This window comes from Fringilla coelebs, assembly GCF_963513975.1.
Source record: "Fringilla coelebs genome assembly, chromosome: 20".
In the NCBI taxonomy this organism is placed as follows: Eukaryota; Metazoa; Chordata; class Aves; order Passeriformes; family Fringillidae; genus Fringilla; species Fringilla coelebs.
In genome coordinates, this window is record NC_140046.1 from 2,101,988 (window position 1) to 2,121,547 (window position 19,560).

Genomic DNA, 19,560 nt, shown 5'->3' on the forward strand with positions numbered 1-19,560 from the left:
GAGCTGTAATGGGAAGGAGGGAAAGAAAAGAGACAATAATTGCCCCAAAAGAAAAGCTGTTGTCAAGGTTGGCTCCTCTGAGAGCAGCATTTGCTGTAACTCCTGAAGGGACAGGGTCATTCTATTTGTGTCATACTTCACTCCCAGTTCATCCTTGCTGCAGTGAGCAGCAGGATGGAACCTGCATTAGCTGAGCCTGGTCACAACACAGAAATCCAGTGTGCCTTGCAGCAAAGGGATAAACCTTGCTTTTTTTCAGCCAGGAGATTTAGATAGTGTATTTTTAAACATGAAACTCTATCCCTTCTTCACCCCATCCCTCATTCCACCCTCAGTGAGGAAGGGGTGAGTAGGTAAAGTGTGTGATGCAATTTTATCCTTTTAATTTTCTATGCACAAGAAGTTACTGATACATCTTGGGTTTATTTTGTCTCAGGGAGCGTCATTTATCCCCAGAGTCAGCTGCTGCAGCAAACAAAAATAAGTGGTGCAAAATCACCACAATATGGTACAATTAATTAGGGAAAAAATAACTGAAAAAGTAGAGGGAAAAAAATAGTAAAGTTTTAACTTTATTCAGCTCAATTGTCCAAAGCCAGACATTCTCTTTCTGGCACATTTCTCAGACATATTTAATATCATTCTTAGTTTTTATAGTATATTTTAGTAACAGAGGAACTGCTGTAATGATTTGTAATTGATACAAAATACAATTATTTGCACTGAAGTTTGTTCAGATGTCACTGTTTATGAAAGGACTCTTGATTTGGCATGATGAGGGCTAGAATAAAAGGGTATTGCACAGCTTATTAAAAGCTTAAATAGGTTTATTAAACATAACCACACAAAACCAAAGTATTTCAGTTTTCAATTTGCTAAAACTCAGAACCAGGTAACAAACTGTGAAAATTCCGAACTTTGAATGGTAAATCATCTTCATTGCATGATTTCCTTTGGAATTTCTCCCTGGCTCTGGGAAAAGGAAACCTGGGTGAGTTTTTGCCCTGGCACTGCTCTCTCGCTGTCACCGAGCGCAGCCATCTGGTGCTGTCTCTTCAAGGTTGGGTTATCCTGTAATTTGTGAATTCTCTCTCGCTCTCAATTAGCATTCCATCCATATTATGGGAGAGAAATAGGGGAAAACAATTGCTTATATAAATATCATAGGGAAAAAATGGTTGTCTTTGAAGAAATCAGGTCTTTTGAGCAGAAAGGAGGTACTGAGTTGGTTTTCTCACATGTAAAGCATTTTTAATAAGACTCTGCTGTAGTCTTTGGAAGTGTAATTACATTTTCTTCACCATACAAAATTTTCTGTCCATTTCTATCCATTTTCCATCCAAAACTAACCGAACAAAACCTTCAGCTGAAGCCCACTTGAGCCAGTTTGTAATTAAAATAAAGAGAATTTGTTAATTTGCAAGCACAATCATGTCAATATAGGAGTAGTAGAAGAAGAAAAAGCCGCTGTTATCTTCTAAAATGAAATGGGCTCAGCTAGGTGTTATTTGCCTGAGGTTTGAAGACAGAGCAACTGAGGCAGAGAAGAAGAAAAAGAAACAGTGTCCAAAAAATCCCTGATCATAATTTAGGAATTGAATTCTAAGCTCCCAGGCAGATCCGACCACTCTCCAATGACTCTTCAAATTTACACTCGATGCATTTTAGGTTTTAAATTAGGTTGGCTTTGGGTTATGCAGGAGATTTAGCTTTCAATTAAATATTTAAGCAGTGCAATAGTGCTGGGCTCATCTTCTAGACTGGCCTTTGACTCGGGGACTGGATGTGCTGACTTTATAGGAGATCATTCAGTTCAGACAATTTAATTGGGCTTTACCACTGTTCAAAGATGATATATTAGGTCTAGAAAGGTAGTTTGTTCTGTCAAATGAGGTCTGCCCCAAAAATGTTAACCAATTTATTAAATACAGAAAGTTAAAAGCCAGTCCCTTGTATGGAGCTCAAAAACATTTTGAATTTTTTTGGCCTATAGTGCTAATTAAAAATAGGGTTTTTTATTTTTCTGTAATATTCTGTTCTTTATTGGATGTTTGCATCTCTGCATGTTGAAGAATATCTGTCTTAGGTTTGTACCTTCACCTGAATATTTTTTGAGAGGATCCCTTCATTCATTGATGTTGTGCTCATGTCAGATTTAGTTCACTGAATTCTTTTTTATCAGGCTGGTATCCTTTTAATTGTGTTGGTCTATGGCTGAGTGCTTTACACATCCTTCAGTGCTGGATCTTTTCTGGTAATTCATTGCCTGGAAATATTTCACCTGTTTCAACTACCCAGAACTTACTGCTGAGTCAGAGTATGAAAAGAAAACAGAACCATTGGCATTTACAAAATCAATTATTTAGTGATTTTGTAGATGATGTTACATCCCAAATGAGACTCAAAAGAAGCCTTGAGCCTGTGAGTAGCTCTAAATTTGCCTTCTTTTGCTCCTTATCAGATTTTATGCAAATGTCACTATGGCAATGGCTTTTTAAAGGGAGTTACCATTAAAAATTCCCTCAGATTAATATTGGGTTAAAAATTCTCCACTGTGCAAAACACTTGAGCGAAACATGAAACCAAATCATGGTGTAAATTGTTGGGTGGCCAAAAGCACTCAGCTCTAGATCTGGTGATTGAGCATCAAATACATTTGCAGTAAGTTAGGCCTCTCTTTCCTGCATCTGTGCAAGCTTTTAAGGGGGGGGAAGAAAAGTTGAATTTCATGGGGTGTTTCTGTCCTAGCAAAAGGCTGAGTAATTGTCCCTAAAAGGTTCTGATTGCATCTGTTGGTTTTATTTGACCTCCTCTCAGTAACTCTGTGAAACTGCCCCTCAGTGTTCCATGGCCAGCCCCCACCTCTGACTGATTTGGATGCTAATTCCCTTTTCCTGTCAGTTCTGACTTCATATCTGCTGCAGCCCCAGCTCTGGCAGCAGACTGGGGGGGCCCTGAGCTGAGCCTAACCCCAGCTCTAACCCTGAGCCCAGCTTGCACCGATGTCCCCTGGCAGCTGCCACCTCTGGGGCTGTGCCTGGGCACTGCTGCTCCCCTGGCAGCTCCTCCAGGCCACCAGCAAGGGCTCTAACAACGATTCTGTTCACTTTCTGCAGAAATCTTAATAGCATGATGTACAGTGTACTGTTGGGAATTGAGTTCTCATCTAATTTCTGTGCATTTTTCCCCTTTCTGTGAAGACCTTACCTGTTTGGAGCAGGATGTTTTTCCATAAAAGCTCCTTGGTGAGTTCCCAGTTCAAACCCAGCATGCCTATACTCCATTTGCTGTCCTTGCTGAAAATAACTCTGTGCTTAGACTTTTTCATTTTGGATGAATTTTTTGGTTTCATTTGTTTACCTGCATGGCTGATCCATAGGTTTCCATGCACACAATTTCACTTTTAAACTATGGATGCGTGTTCACCATCAAGCATTGCAAGGAATTGAATTCACTTTTTTTTCTCCCTTCTTTTTACCTTTGAGAGTGCATTTAATTTTTAAGTAGCAGGGAAGTTGAAAAAATAAATTATTTCTAAGTGGGCAGAAATGATTGCAGTGTCTTTCCAAACAATCCTCTCTCTTTCTTTGCTATATTGCTTCCTTTATTATTGTAGCACTAAGTTGCTTACAGACAGAAAACATCGATGATGACCTCTGAAAAATAAGCCAGATTAGCAGTGAGTAGGCAGTAAAGTACTGCAGTGAGAGGTGAAGCAGTAAAATGGGTACTGAAAAAAAGAAAAAAGCTGATTACTCTGGAGAAAAAAAATCACAGAACTGTCTGGGGTGAAAGGGATCTTTGAGATCATCTCATTCCAACATGGGAAACATTTCTGTTAAAATTGGGATATTTGAAATAAAAGGGGGCTTCATTTTAATGTGAAAAATGCAGCATATTATGAGAATACAGACAAGAGAGAAAGTAACTTTTAACAAGATTTCTGATGTTGGAGTTTGGTTCAATATTTGGGCAGGGCTGCATCACCTCAGTCACCACTTTATAACAGAACTGGCCTTAGGTGCTGGAAGCTTTGGATAATAAGAATGGAAGAAATAGGAACACCTTAGAAAATTTTAAAACTTCCATCAAGTTTTCTGGGGCTTGGGTTTTTGGGGTATTTCTGTGGGTTTGGGATTTTCTCTTTGTTTTTAATTTAGCTGAGGATATCCATTAACTGTGCCCACCAGTATCTGTTAGAATATTTGTACATGGCTCTTGAGTTTGCTCTAGAAGTTGGCACCACGTGCATCACCCTCAATGTCTCTATCAGAATATTCTCTTCAGGAAAAGAACTTGTTAAGAGCTTTGTAGGACACAGAATTCCCAGAGAAAGGCTGAGGAGGGATTTGGGAGCTGTGCCAGGAGAAGCAAAGGGAAGGGAGGGGGAGAGAAAGAGGAGAGGAGAGGAGAGGAGGGGAAAAGGGGAAAGGGGAAAGGGAAGAAACTTTGCCTTATTAATTGAGAATTTCTCATTCCTGAAGTAGCTCCCTAAGAACCATTTTTAATTGCAGTTTATGGTGCACCAAAGAATTTTGCCTGGTGGTGATTTAAGAAGTGCAGAGGCTCTGGAAGAAGAGTTTTGGCAGTGGATTTCTGAGCAAAGGCTGTGTGGGTCACCCCTGCACCAAGCAGGAGACGTCAACCAGAAATGGTTTTAGATTGAAGTAAGATTAAAAGGCTGAGATTAAAGAGGGGAATATATGAAATAGGCTCCAAAATTGTTGCCTGTCTTTCACAAGACTCTTTTTGTGGTTTGTTTAATGCCAGTGCTAGCTCAAAAATATGGTCCTTACTCGTCTACAGAGAAATTAGGATAAAAAACACACTTTGGGTGGGGGAAGAAATCATGTTGTTTCCATTAAGGTCTTAATGAGACCTAAAATTCTGTAAACAAAATGGATGTTGATTTGACAGCTAAGTGCCTGGTGAATAAAGGATCCTACCATTGCTTTTCGTGCTTTTTCTAGCTTTACTCATGATCTGACAACTGGAAACATCTTTGTTTTCATGTTTTAGGCACAATGATAAATGAATTAAAATTTCTAGACTTTGAGACAGATTCTTTTTTGTAACTTTATGTGTAAATGCAAATTTCATGCAGTATTTTTCTCCTGATACTTTTATTGCTGCTTCTGTAGTCAAGATAAAACTTTTTCCATCAGCATAGATGTTTCCATTTCAGTAGGTGTAGTGTGAAATAAGTGCTTTTGTTTTTATGAATCTCATATATTTGGAGCCTGTTTGTTGGGAATATAAAATCAAAGCAATTTTCAGTCTTTGCAGACTGGTACTATTTGACTATAAATATTTGAATATATAAGGCAGCTCCTTCATATCACATATATGCAGTTTATTTATTGTTTTAGTCATGTCACTTGTTTGGCAATGGGTTTAAAGATACATTTAAGAGCCAGAAGAATTTTGTGAGACATAAAGCTCCATCATGAACAGTGCTGCTCTGGTTTTTAAAATATTTTAAAAGTATTAATTCTTACTAGTTAAATAATAATAATTAAAATGTAAACTAATTAAAATATTAGTGGCTATTTAGTATTTTTACAAAGAGCTACCACAATGCATTTCCAGAGATTATGGCAGAGTTTGATGTGTTACAAAGCTGACAAGTGGGAGCTCTGAATGGTTTCAGTAGGTCTTAATCTGTTCTTACTGTGTTGCCAACATGAAAGAACTTGCATGCTGAGCTCAGTCTCTTCATTGCTTTTTAAGCTCTGACAAAGTGATGTCTTCATTTTCTTCTTCAGTCTCCTCCCATCTCCTTTTGTGCCATTTCAGTAGGAAATGTCAATTGGCCACGTCTGTATCTACATCTTGGTGCTTTTGCATTTTAAGATAGAAATAATCCTCCAAAATTATGTTAGAACATTTAATAATACAAATTTTCCCAGATACATTCTATTCCTGATTTAGATTTCTGTACAGATCTAATTGGGGTAAAACTGCTGCTGTGTCTCACTGAATCCCAGGTATGGTTGCACAGTGGAGTAGATCCAGAGAGGAAAAATCAAACTGGCTTTTCATCCCCTTGATTTCTTAAATGCAATGCTGTTGTTCCTAACATTTGGGAGAAATGAGGAGTGAAATCATAATGGGGAATGTTTGGGTCCCATGTGCTTCACTGTCTTGGTTTTAGCATTGACTCCCAAAAATCTGAATTTCTTGCTGCATCCCTTCTCAGGAAAGCTATGGTACAGTCTTTTGGAAGTTACTGTATTATGAAGATTCTTTTAAAGTAACTGTTTTATGAAAAGTGAGGCCAAATGGGCCTAAATTTCAGCTCTTGGAATAATTTATGAAGTGCTGACAAGCCAAGAGCAAGGAGAGAGCAGGAGTTCATAGCAGAAAGAAGTCATTCACCACCTACCTTCAACATTATTGTTGTGTTATCATTTATAAAGCTGAGAGGGTGTTTGCATCTGCAGAATAATGAGGATTTATAGTTTCCAAGTTGTTAAAATATCACAATGACATGTAAAGATATTTCTCTAATGGCATTACTGTTACTGAAAATAACTGGGCTTTGGAGGTTTGCTGGAGGGATGAAATTTGTGTTGGAATGTATTGATGAAAACTCAGGAATCGAGTAAAATGTTGCTCAAATGAAAGATTCCTCAGCTACAAGAGACTTCAGAATAGACTTGTTGACATCTCAGCAGCATTTTCAGAAATCTGTCCAAACCAATAAGATGCAGAAATCTTTTTTGTTTGTTTGCTTGTCTTTGTTTGCTAGCAGGGCTGAGTTTAACCACATGAGTAATCGTGTTTTACAAGGTCTGCTCTTTCTGTCTACAAAACATCATCCTCGAAGGGAAAAGCTCCTGGCACTGAAACCAACACTTAAGTGCTTGCCTTGAAAGATGCACATCCTAAAGACAAGATGTAAATAGAACTGAGCTCAGACCATTTCCTCTAAGGCTGTTTATAATTGTATTTGGTCAAACACAGGTCTGGGGACTCAGAGTGTGGAGAGCTCTGGAAAAATGTGTTGAGTCCCAGGTTCACTTCTGCTTCAAGGCTTGCAGGCAGTTCTGTCTCTCTAAAACTTTACTGCAGTTTGTAGCTCAGAATAGTATTTGCTTCCAGTTTTTTTTCCAGTTTAAATTACTTCATTAACTTTGAAAAATCATTTTAATGTTCAGTAAAAATTAAGAATATTAAGAATATTGTGACAGTACAGAAAGATCCTTTTGTCAAGAGGAAGTGAATATGGCAGAGTCATACCTGTGCTCCTGGTTTGCTCTGTAGTGATTGATGGGTGACACTGTCCTGAATTCTGTATTGAACCAAATAATTTATTAATTGAAGTAAGCAACAAGACTCTAATTCACAGATACATTTATATTTTCATTTCTGAAGGAATATGAGTATGTGAATGCTTGAAAAGTGAGAGCTAAAATAATTCTCAATATACAATCTGGTTTAAAATACTCTTTCTGTGATAGATGATTATTTCAAAGTGAAAGAAATCCATTCTGATTTTTTGTCTCAGTAGCTAATAAAAACTTATTAGTTAACACAATCACAATTTAAATATTCTAATATAGACACCTGATGTGCCACTGCAAGCAAAGGGATGCATTTCTAGTCAGGACCTTTTTGGAGCACAGATTTCTCACCCAGTCATCTGTAGCTGTAGATTTAACAGTTGGATATTAAGTGCTTTGTGGTGGTTCAATACCAGAGTTACTGACTATAAATTCCAACTGCTCTTTTGGGACATTCCAGCTTCTCCCACATGTACAAGAGTTTCAGCCCTGATCCAAGTCCATGTGGCCATAGGCTTGCCATGTATATGATCTGTTAGTATCAATTAAATATCATTATAACCATACAGTGTTTTAATTGATTTCTGCTGTTTAAAAATATTCTTCTAGGGCTGAACCCTGTGCACACACTTCTCAGAACTGGAGATTGCTATGTGAAAACCAGGTTAATGGGATGGTCTGATCACAGGCTGAAATTGTGTGAATGAAGAAATTGGTAGAAGAAAAATGGAAAGGAGGGATGGGTAGGAAGAGAAGGGAGCAGTGAAATAGAGTAGAGAGAAAAGTATAAAATAATTCAATTAAAAGGATTAGAACAAGGGGAACATGAAGAAAGAAGAATCCTGTGTGGGTTTGTCAAACAGCTTTTCTCTTGAGGATAGGGTAAAATCCTGATTTAATGAATTGAGGCATGGACAATGCTCTGCCCATGGTTTTGAGTTTCTGCAGAACAGAAACCTGCAGGTCCCTGTGAGGAGAAACACCTGAGAATATCTCAATGAACCCCTGGATCTGCTCCATGCCCATCTTGGGGTCAGGGCACCGTGCCTCAGCCTGCTTTTCCATGGTAGAACCCTGGTGTGTTCTAACAGTGGCTCATGAGTGTGTGCATCCTCTCCTCCTCCTGTACCCTCTGCATGTCCTTCCCTGCCACCCTGTGTCACTCACATCCCCTGGCTGTTCCTGACTTCCTTTGGAAAAGACAAGGAGATATCGACCACCTGGAATGGCTGACCCAGAATCTGCATTTTCATTCCCAAAGGATTTAGGATTTCTTTGTGTTTATTTCAGCAGTTGTTTCTATTTAATGCAAATGTTCAGTATTGGGTCTTTTAAACAGTTCAGTTACCCATTATGAGCCAGTGCTGTTCTTCAAGGGAATGAGTTCAGTATTCCAGGGGAATTATTGGGAAACACTGAGCATCTGTAAATCCTGCTCAGCCTTATGGGAACTGCACATATTCCCCTTTTCTGAAGTAATATCTTAAAATTGTTGTTAAGCAAGGGACATCTTAATTTTTTGAGAATTAACTTATATAATTTTATTTTGTTCTTTCTTTAAAGCAAATCCAAACCAGCCCCACAGATTTCACCCAGTAAGTCTGTGGGAGGGGAGTTTTGTGTCGCTGCAGTCTTTGGAGCTTCAAGGTCATGGTTTGCAAACAATTCTGGTCTCAAACGAGAAAAAGGTTGGTACCTCACAGAATTAGGACTTGCATTTAAACTTAAATTCTTATTTTGTGACAAGTTCTAAGCAATTTGTGGATTTTGTTCCTTAAACTCAGGGCAATCAAGAATTTCAGGAACATGCTTGGGGGTGCTTTTGGTAAAATGCACAAGAAGTTTTGATTAGTGTAATGAATAATTGATCTTTTATTATGATACAGTGACAGAAACCCAACTTTGATAGGTCAGTCCAAAGGTGTGAAGTGGCACTGAAAAAGATATGAGATAAAGATGAAACACCTTTGCTAAAGCAAATGTACAAGATACTTTGGAAATGTGTAATTACCTGAACACACCTTGGTGAGAAGCTACTCTTGTATGAGATATTCATGCAGTTGTGTGAAAATTGTGTGTTTTGTACAATTTTCTCTTTGTCTCTCCAGCCCTTTTGCTACTTTCAATTCACCTTTTTAACTGCAAGCAAGAGACTTAAAATAACACGGAGCCTGCTATTTCTGCAAAAGCTTTTTCTGTGTGTGCTGTGCTGCTGCAGTAGGATTTTCTCTCTCTCTGCCCCCAGACCAGTCGAAGCAGTTTGTGGTGGAGTCCCTGTACATCATCAGCTGCTACGGGAGCCTGGTGGAGCACGTCCTGGAGCCGCGGCCGCTCAGCACCGCGCCCAAGATCAGCGACGACACCCCCCTGGAGATGGTCACCTGCCCCAGGGCCAGCTGGACTTTGGTTAGGTACCTCATCCCTGTGCCTCCTCCTTCCTTTCCTGCTTGGCATCTTGCTTTTTCAATGAGCTGCATGGTGGTTGTCACTCATGTAAAGACTCCTAAAGTTTTTTGTTGAAGGAGGGAGATTCAAGCCTTGCTTTCCGTACAGTTCTGCCACTGTTCATGTGCCTCAAGGTGAACTGAGCTTCTAAATCCTTCTCTACACGTGGGGCTAGGCATGAACATGTCTGTGAATCAATAGAGACCCTTATTAATTGGTGATTTTAAATGATCAGGTTGTAATTTTCTTTTTATATAAGGACTAGGAACGATTATTTTGGTAGTGTTGAAGTACAGAATTCTGCTGTGAGACATGAGCAAGGTTCCCACGATGAAGTATTGTGAGTTTTCCTGTGAGCAGCTGAAGGTACCATTTCTAAAGACAGTAGAAGAAATTATTCCTGACATGTGGAAGAAAGTAAAGAAAAATTGATGAGAAAGTGTTGTCAGTGCTTTTGACGTTTTAAAATATTTTTCTATCGATTTTTCTTGGCTCCTACATTCCTTAGTGCTGCTTATGGCTGGACTGGAGTGATCAATACTTGATTTACCAAGCTATTTAGGAATGGCCCACCCTAATTAAAATTACAACACAGACTTCGGGACCATTATTGTTGAAATGAGTAGGTTGTAATGGAATTGAAAATTCTAATTGGATCAATAATCCATAACTTTACACAGCTTTATTTTCACAGTAAGTGCTCAATGACTTCACAGGATGGAAGCAGTGGTAGTTAACAGAACAAAAAAGTTCCCCAGTTTCTCTTGTGTGTTTATGTAACGTCAGCATGACATACAATGGTCCTAAACATATTTACCAACTTAATCTAAACCTCCTTCCTGGGTTTTTTAATGCAATCCCTGCTGCAGTCAACAACCAAGTATTGTCTTTGCTTCACAATCTGCACAATTTGGCCCCGCTGCTCCACTGCCTGTGGTGGATTGCAGTGTTTGAACAAGCTAATTTAAATAATTACAAACATTTTGTGAGCTTGTATAGATAATTGCATGTGATGACAGAAACACTGATTTACATTCTCTGTATTAGCTGAAATATTAATAGTCTTGTGTTTTACCTCAGAACTCCTCAGTGGAATGAACTCCAACCACCATTTAATGCAAACCATCCACTGCTCCTGGCTGCAGATGCTGTGCAGTACTACCAGTATCTTCTGGCTGGCTGTGAGTAGCTGACAACTTCTTGTCTTGTCTCATGTGCACGTTTTGAGCAGAGGGTGATTTTCCAAGTTGATTTTTCAGCCAATTTCAGCGGATGTTCAACCCCACAGTAGGGCTGTGTGTAATTCTGTTAGAAAGGATGGAGCAGTGAATGTAGTGTTGGGATTTTTGCCATCAATCAGAGTTGTGAGGCTGTGAGAGTCACCCACCAGATCCCATGAAATCTTCAGGGTTTCTTCACCTCATTCCTTCTGATGCTTTTAGCCATTTCCTCCTGTGAATTCCCCAGCCAGTAATGAGTGCATCTGCATTTCCCTCTCCCTGGGAACTCCTGGTTGCTGGGCTCCTTCCAGCCACAGTCTCAGACAGCTGCCTCCCTCAGGAGCCTTGGCACTGCTGCCAGGGATGCTTGCCCACCTGCCTTGGCCTGTGTCTTGCCCAGCCACATCATTCCCAGAGAGCCAATATTTCATGGCATGGCACGTTCAGAAACATTCATACACCTGTAGCTCTCTAAATATGATATATCTATATTAGATAAATACACAAACTCACCCATTTTTATAATGGTTTTGTAGAAAAACGAGTATTTATCTTTTATTTGACAATTTAAAAGAGAGAGGAGCACTAACAGTGAGGAGCAGGTCTCTGCTCTGTCTAGGATCAAAGTGATGCAGCAGTTGAAGTCTCCCAGGGGAGCAGCTCCTGGCATCTGCTGGGGTTCTCCTGGGGAAACCAGAGCTGTGCACAGTTGGCAGTGCAGGCAGCTTTGTGTGACAGGAGCACTTCAGCTGCACCAAGTGGCCATGTGGGCCAGGAGGCACTTTGGATGGGCTGGGGAAAGGGACACGGGGGCCAGATTGGAGCTGCTGCTTCTACCTGTCCATCTGCTGCATCTGGGTGTTATGGAAACCTGCAAAGCTTGACTCTTCCTTCTTCTGTGCTGCACAGAAAATTGGGATAAGACTCAAAGGGTACAAAAGAATATGAAAAAGTATTTAGTAGTGCCAGCACCATTAGATTTGCATTTTGGCAGGATTTTATTTTTTTTGTAGATTCCTGCCTTGTTTCAGTTGTATCCCACAGAGTGGAACCAGGGATGGGTGGGGCTCATTTTGTGTATTTTATTAACATTTTATTAATAGCTCAAATACTGTTACACAGTACAGTATACAATGTGTTCAAATCCACATTTCAAATGGTTTACTACTGAAAAATTTTAAATAACGGAGATCGAGTAATGGCTAAATTCCAGCAAATTAATGAACTTTAAGGGGTTTTGCATATTTGATTGAATTATCCCTTGTTTCCTTTGTGTGACTTCTGTACCTCTCACATATTTTTTGCATGTTTGAATTGACACAGTCAATGTTCATGGCACATAATGGAATTGCCATGGAAATAGGTAACTTTGCATCACCAGAAAGTCTGACATCCTCATTTCATGTTAATTTCCTTTCTTCCATATCTCTCCACTTTGAATTCATTTTTCCGTTGTACAGTAGGTGCAATATCTGAAACATGGCCAATTAAAGAACTTGTATTATTTGAATTATTAGACTTTTAACTCAGATTTTAATTCACATATTAGGAATTCTTTAAGCTGGATGTGAAATGGCAAGAATAATAGAATAATAACCACTAAACAGAGTATCTAGAGGACATAATGCAAATGGCAGTAACAGTGAAATTTGTGTCCGATTGTCTTTGAACTTTGGATTTATTCAGACTGAAGCTCCTCAGTGAGACGATGGAGTCCAAGCATCCTTGCCACAAAAGCCACCTGTTAAAGAGCTGCTAAGCCCGGCTCAGGCTCTGCTTACCTGGGCTGGCTCTAGCTGCAGCCTGGCTTTGCTGTGCTCTGGCTTCCTCGGGGGCTCTAATTGCCAGCAAATGGCTCAGCCGGGGCTGAGGGGGGCTGGTCCATCTGTCTGCCACGTCAGTGGGAGAGCAGCCGTGGCGCCGTTTCAGGGTCACTATTTGTGGCTGTCTCTGGAGGTAGAATGCAGCAGTTTCTCTCCCTTTCTGTATAGCATTTCTGCTGATTGTTTGGCTCCATTAAGTGTGCAGGGGAAATAAAAGCCTGAATGACCAAGTCACAAGGGGGTATGGATAGACCCTTTCTTTGTCCACACTCAGAACATTGCATTAGGTCTCATTATCCATTTATAATAAGTGACCTTTGCCCCCTGGGTCATTGAAAAACCCTCAGTGTGCTTTTTAGCACAGAGTACCTCTGTCAGCAGCCGGGCAGAACAATGAGACGTCTGGCAGGCTGCTTGGAGGGCTGCACGGCCAGGTTTTCATAAATAAGAGGTTTGATGCCAAAACACAGGGCCAAAATCTTCCTTAGTCTTTGAAAAATATAAACCAGGCCGGTGACTTCTTGTGCTAAACAGAGAATAGTCCAAAAATCCTGCTTTAGGTTATCAACACATGGTTCAGCTTTTAATATTTTTAAAGAATCTGAAAGTTTTATTTGCAAGTAGAAAGGAAGGAACAAGGGACCATTGTTTGAAGAAATGTTTTGTACAACAAGTGTCCAAGACCTTTATCCCAAGGGTATTTGTAAGTGGATCAGCACAGCTGTTTCCTTGCTTTGAGGTCATCTGTGACATCTGCTGCAGAAACCTGCATCAGGGTGTGCAGCTCGTGCCTACCTGAGCACGTTAGCACAGCTCAGGCTGCTGCACAGGTGAGAAAGTGGAAGGGAGGGATTTACAGCTTTCTGTGAGTTCATGGCTTGAAAGTGAACTTGCACATTAAATTCCACAACCTGCTGGCCTGCAGGAAGTGTCAGGATCCTGCTCCAAACTCTGCAGTGGGTCAGGGAGAGTATCACCTGTCCTGAGAGCTCCTTCTGACAGAGCAGATTGCCATGAGTCCATCCCACAAGCCCCTGGATTAATGACAATCCTCAGGTTTTCAGTGCTGGGTTTTAGGTATCAGATATTTCTCTAAACTCCTCACATTTGTTACATAATATTCTACCTTATTTGTGTCTCTAATATTCCCTCTTTATTCGCCTGTGTCCTGAGCAACTTCCAAATCCAACCACAAGAGAAGGAAATCTAAGTCACATTTTATTCTTCCTAGGTGTTTTTGCTATAACATAAATAGCTTCATGTGGTGTAGTTAAAGTGTCCTGGCAGTGGGAGGAGAGTTGTGCCAGGCACTGCACGTGTGCACAGGAGAGTTTTGGTGTCCGCAGGAACTTGCAGTGTTAGAGCTTTCTCCACACAATTGCCAAGTTCTGTCATTAATTACTCTTTAAATCCTGCCTTCTTCCTGCTGTTTGCTACTTAGGAATTAAGGTGCTTTGGGTTGTATAAACTCTTGAGGATGCTGTTAAGATGTCCCTGACAATATCCTGGTTGTGTTCAGGTTTCTTTCAAATGAATTCTTTCCTTCTTTCCTCTCTTTCACCAGGCCCTGAAATTTTGCATATTTGACTGACTTACCCCTTGTTTCCTTTGTGTGACTTCTGTACCTTTCACATGTTTTTTGCATGTTTGAATTGACACAGTCAATGTTCATGGCACATAATGGAATTGCCATGGAAACAGGTAACTTTGCATCACCAGAAAGTCTGACATCCTCACTTCATGTTTATTTCCTTTCTTCCTCATCTCTCCACTTTTCCATTTTTCCGAATTCACTTTTCCATTGCACAGTAAATGCAATATCTGAAATGTGGCAATTAACACATTAATGAATAAGCCCCCTAAAATTGACCAAAAACTGCCCCAAAAAGATATTGAATGGATTGAGGTCTTATTTCTCTCCTCTGGCTCTGCAAAGGGCACCTTCACATTCCAGGCAAGAGTTTTGGCTCATCAGGACCAATTTCATGGACACGGCCTACAGTTGTCAGAAGTGGGCCAGTGACAAGAATTAATATATTAACTGGTGTGCAGTACTCTGACAAATTGCTTACTAAATACATCAAAATTGATTGGGCATTCTGTGTTTAAATTGACAAATGACTGCATTAGGGGAAGGAGGGAAATCCATTAATTACAGCTGCCCTCAACCATAGGAAATGTAATCGTATAAATATAGATTTTGTTAAAACAAAAGTCTGTACTTTACTCCCGTGTTGCTGGTAAGTGTACTTGCACCTCTCTGCTATTAAACCTGCAGTAGGAGGTTTTGAAGACAGATCTTTGCAATTGGCTTTTAAATAATCAAAGAGCATTTCTGTTGTGTTAAAAGGAAAGATGCAGTGTTTCTGCATCCCGCTCTGACCACTTCTGGAAATTGTTTCTCTCTCAGAAAAATGGACCTGTAGTTGAGGCTTCTGCTGTCTCATTAATTGTTTATTCTTAATGCAATGTAATTTGTATTCCAAGATGGGAGCATGCAAACCAGCACTCTGTATTCTCCTTCCTTGTCCCTGTACTGCTCTCCAAGTCATACTTGCAGGGCTGTTACATTTTTCTGAGTAAGAATTTGCACTTGAGTAAGATACAATCAGTTTTATAGGCTTCGTTAAGGGATTCTTGAAAAGATTAGGGCCTGTATTTATAGCTGCCTTTGACTTTTGGCTGTTATAACAGATTTTCATTTCTGGACCAACTGTTGCACATATCTTGTGTTTCACTGAAAATGGCTTTCATTACAAGTCCAATTTAGTAACTGTCCATTGTCTTCAAAGGGAGGGGGTGAGCCTTTCCCTGCTGTTTGTTTGGGTTAAATGATAACACCATTTATACAGATAATCTCTGTAGCTCTGACATCATGTTTGCACTTCCTGCTCCCTCTAATGAAAGCTGTTCACCCTGGGCAAGACTTCTGTCTCCAAGCAGCATCGTGGTTCTTTATGGCCCCTTTTATGTTCCTTTCATGCATTCCATTGACAGAAATAAAAATTACATCCACAGAGCTAGTGAGTATGGTGGAAAGTCTGAGGGTAAGATGGAGAGTGTATGAAATAGCTGTGAATATGTGCTTTGAACACAGACAAACCAAACTGTGATGCCTGGAATGACAGCCAAGGCGTGCCACAGGAGGAATCTGGACATTCTGGTCCTCCAGCCCTCCTCAGTGCACAGCAGAGTGAGGTGCTGCTCTGCTCATAGCTGAATGAGCTGGACTGATAATCCCATTTTGTGCTGTACCTCTTCTTTCTCCTTGCTTTGAGGGTGTATCTTTCACCATGGATTTGGGATGGAGGAGTGCAGGTGCTGGTACATCCCTTTCTCTGGATGTAACTGGAGAGTTGTGCAGCATTTCTGGGAGGGCAGAGCTGCTCTTGCTCGGGGTATGTTCAATGTCTGTCACAACGAGCTGGGTTTCAGACAGTAAAACTGATCAAAAGCAGAGCCTGTGCAGTAACAACAATTACTCTGCTGTGTGGTTATGAGGTGTTCAAAGCCTCTTTCTGCTCTGGCTCTGTGGCAGGGCCACGCTCAAGCAGGAGCTTGGGGCAGTTTCAGCTGCTCCATTCCAGCATCTCTGCTGGGCTTTACTGGTTCTGCACTTGGCCAGTTGAACATAGCCCATTTCTGGAGTCCATCCCTATCCAAACCCAGCTCTGACCTTGCCCTGGAGTGGGGGAGTTTCACCTGAGCTGCTGTGGATAGGAGCTGGAACAAACCATGGGATATGGGTGAACATTTCCACCTGCCTCATTTTCCTGTGCTGGTCATGTGAATGGTGCCCAAACCCCTGCCCTTCAGCTGTACCCAGTGCCACAGGTGAGAGCCTTGCCCCCAGGTTGTGTCAGTTGAGTGTTCCAGGCTTAAAACTGCAAAATCAGAGTGCCAGGAATCCATCTTCTAGATTCCCACTTTGTCACTTTATTCTCTCTACCCAATGTTGCCTCAAGTCAGTGAATCATTTTCATGAAATTCTGCTTTATTGTGTTACTACTGTATTATATGTGTATATATATATATATAAAATTAAAAAAAAACCAAACTATGGTTACAATATTCCTGGAGAAAACTGATTCCAAGCAGGCATTTCTCGTACAGAATGTGTTTGGGGTTTCCTGGAGAGAGTCACAAATGGTGAAAATGGAATTTTCAAGTTTGCTTCTCACACTTGGAGGCGTGACAGATTGCAGGTTAATCTGCCTCCCCTTCCTCTTCCAGAAAAGGTGTTTCTAATGAAACTGAGTTCATGGTGGGTTTTTTAGGAAAAACTACATTTCCCTAAACTGTAGCCTGCACTTTCTGCTCCCTGCAAGAGCCAGCACTGAGTGTTAAAGGAAACAGATTTAATTTCTCGCTGAGCACTGCGTGATTGGGGTAAATAGGTAGATCGTTGAGTGAGCAGTGGAGTAACTCAGGATACATTCCTGTGAAATATTTGTGAAGTAATAGAGATGACAATGAACTCTGCAAGGTGCCTTGGCTGCTGGGAATGTGCCTGTGGAGGTTGTGCTGCAGGGACACCCCAGGCCTTGCTCAGCTCAGCTCAGCCCCAGCTCGCCCTAACGCGCGCGTTCCGAACCGAGCGCTGGAAGCGGCGCTGGCACAGCCACTCAAACACTTTCAGATGTGTACAAACAACAGTAATGAACAAGGGCACATGCTGAAATGGTTCTTTCCTCCTCTTGCATGGTCATCTGGAAGTCCTTAGAGCGGGGTCCGTGAGCACGCAGGGGTCAGTTTTCAAAGCGGCGTGCGGGGATTTCGCCGCGCGCCTCCCATTGCCGTTAATGGGAGTCAAACGGGTAAATCCCCACGCAGCGCTTTGAAAATTTACTACTAAGCCTCTTGACTTCTCACTACATACTTTGATTGTAACAGTAATCCATGGTTAACATAATTTTCCCGACAATAATGTCAAACATACTTTTGAAGTCGGTGAATTATAGAAATAGTTACCTCTTCCATAATTCTTTAAAGATGGCCATCAGATGGATTTCACCGTGGCTTCGTGCAGTTGAAATTATTCTTTAACTCAGAGAAGAATATGTTTGTTCTGTTGTGGTGCCGAACTGATTGTCTGCTCACAGTCTGAGTGTTGGGCAGCTTTAAGGTTCTCCATCCTGGGAATAATAACAGGTCCTAGCTCTGCACAGATTTAGAAGTGCATTGTACTAGGCTGGCCTCCCAAGGGAACTTTGGAGATGGAAGCTGAAATTAGGCACAGGGAATGTATACCAGTCTTCCTTGGGGAAAAAAATCCAGGCCAGTGTGAGTAAGGAGCAAGTAAAGCAGTCATCAAAAGAAAAAAAATCTTAAGAAGAATTAATCTCCTAATTACACACCTACCTATGTCTTTATTAAAGTGCTGATACAGAGAGTGGATGGTCCATAAAGCACCAAATAAACTGTGGACAGTACACAAATAATGAATGAGTCCAGCTCTAATCAATTGGTGGTGTGGAATAGCTGTCAGTCTGGCTAAACTCCTGCTTTATAGCCCCTTTTGGGCTTAATTTTACTATATTTATGCATATGAGAATCTCAGAAAGTCCTAACAGGAAAAAAATGAGCAGGGAGTAGTTTTGGGTAGAAGAGGATATTTTAATCTGCGTGCCATGCTCCTGTGGGAGTTTACAAGCTGAAAACTGCATTAAAACCAGAACTTTGTAACGTGCAGCCACAAGAAAAATTACATGGAGCATATCTCCAGCCTACAAACAGTTTATTGTTAACATGGCTGTGAGTGTTCTGCCCAAAATGAAATCCTGGCCTTTGCTTTGTTGTCACACTTGAGCAGAGGTAGAGCCAGAGGCACAGAGCACCAGCTCTGACACAAACCCACAAAGCACACAAGTGTGGGACACCAAAACCACCCCTGACAGAGCTGAGATCACATCAGTAACAGGGAAGAAAGGTGAGTTTGGAGTGGTTCCATGGAGACCTGAACCAGATCCATCACATTCTGCTCGTGATGCTGTGGAACAAAGGCATGAAAGAAATAATTCAAATTGTGGAGCTGAATTTTCTGGCACACAGACCCCTGAAGTTTGTTAACAATCATGGGATTACCTCAGGTCTCTACAGCACCTACATGTAACTGAGGAACCAGAGAAAAAGCCTCAATATCAGGTGTTAGGGTGGGGTTCTTATGAAAACAAGGTGTATAATTTTTATCCTGTGTACCTGTTCACCACAGACATCACTAGAGACTGCAGGGGTTAGTAAGGAGTACATTGACCTGTTCTTACTGCATTTTAGAAACTCATTTTAGAAAAATTGACGTTATTAACGTTAATTGTATTTAACTATAATTATGGAGATGGAAAAGGCAAGCTCTCTGGGTGTCTGCAGGCATGTGCACGGCAGGCAGCACCAAACAAACAGGCTTTGTGGTGCTCAGATGCCTTTGTTTGCTCTTAATTTGGACAAACATGCAGCCCTTAGAGAAGAGCACATTGGGAATTTCATATATAACTCTCAATTAAATTGAATTGTGCAAAGCTTATTTCTATAAATGAGAAAATTAAAACCTTTTGGTTCAAGAAGTACACAAAACTAAGTAAAACTAATGATTTATTGTTCCCAAATTAAAGCCATAAGTGCACACACTGCAATTGAACTGTAGTGGTTCTTTGTTCCAACACTTTTATGCTGCTGAAAGATGATAATTTATAATCCTTGAAGGAAGATTTGTCTTAGCTTTAGGTATTTATTGTCTAATTAGCCCATCCATGAGCAAACCCACTGTGTGTTAATTCCAATATTCCTCCA

General features: G+C 40.7%; 1 protein-coding gene across 8 annotated transcripts in view; it reads left to right on the top strand.

The window, feature by feature from the left end:
- BCAS3 (BCAS3 microtubule associated cell migration factor) overlaps positions 1-19,560 on the top strand; it is a 293,342-nt gene that overhangs the window by 95,038 nt on the left and 178,744 nt on the right. For 6 of the 8 annotated variants that reach the window (XM_084218873.1, XM_084218875.1, XM_084218877.1 and 3 more), the window contains exons 17-20: positions 3,201-3,245; positions 8,850-8,974; positions 9,532-9,697; positions 10,812-10,912. In XM_084218873.1, coding sequence (XP_084074999.1) covers positions 3,201-3,245; positions 8,850-8,974; positions 9,532-9,697; positions 10,812-10,912 — 437 coding nt within the window. The remainder of the gene's footprint in view (positions 1-3,200; positions 3,246-8,849; positions 8,975-9,531; positions 9,698-10,811; positions 10,913-19,560) is intronic. The other 2 variants (XM_084218874.1, XM_084218876.1) reach the window with 1 other exon arrangement.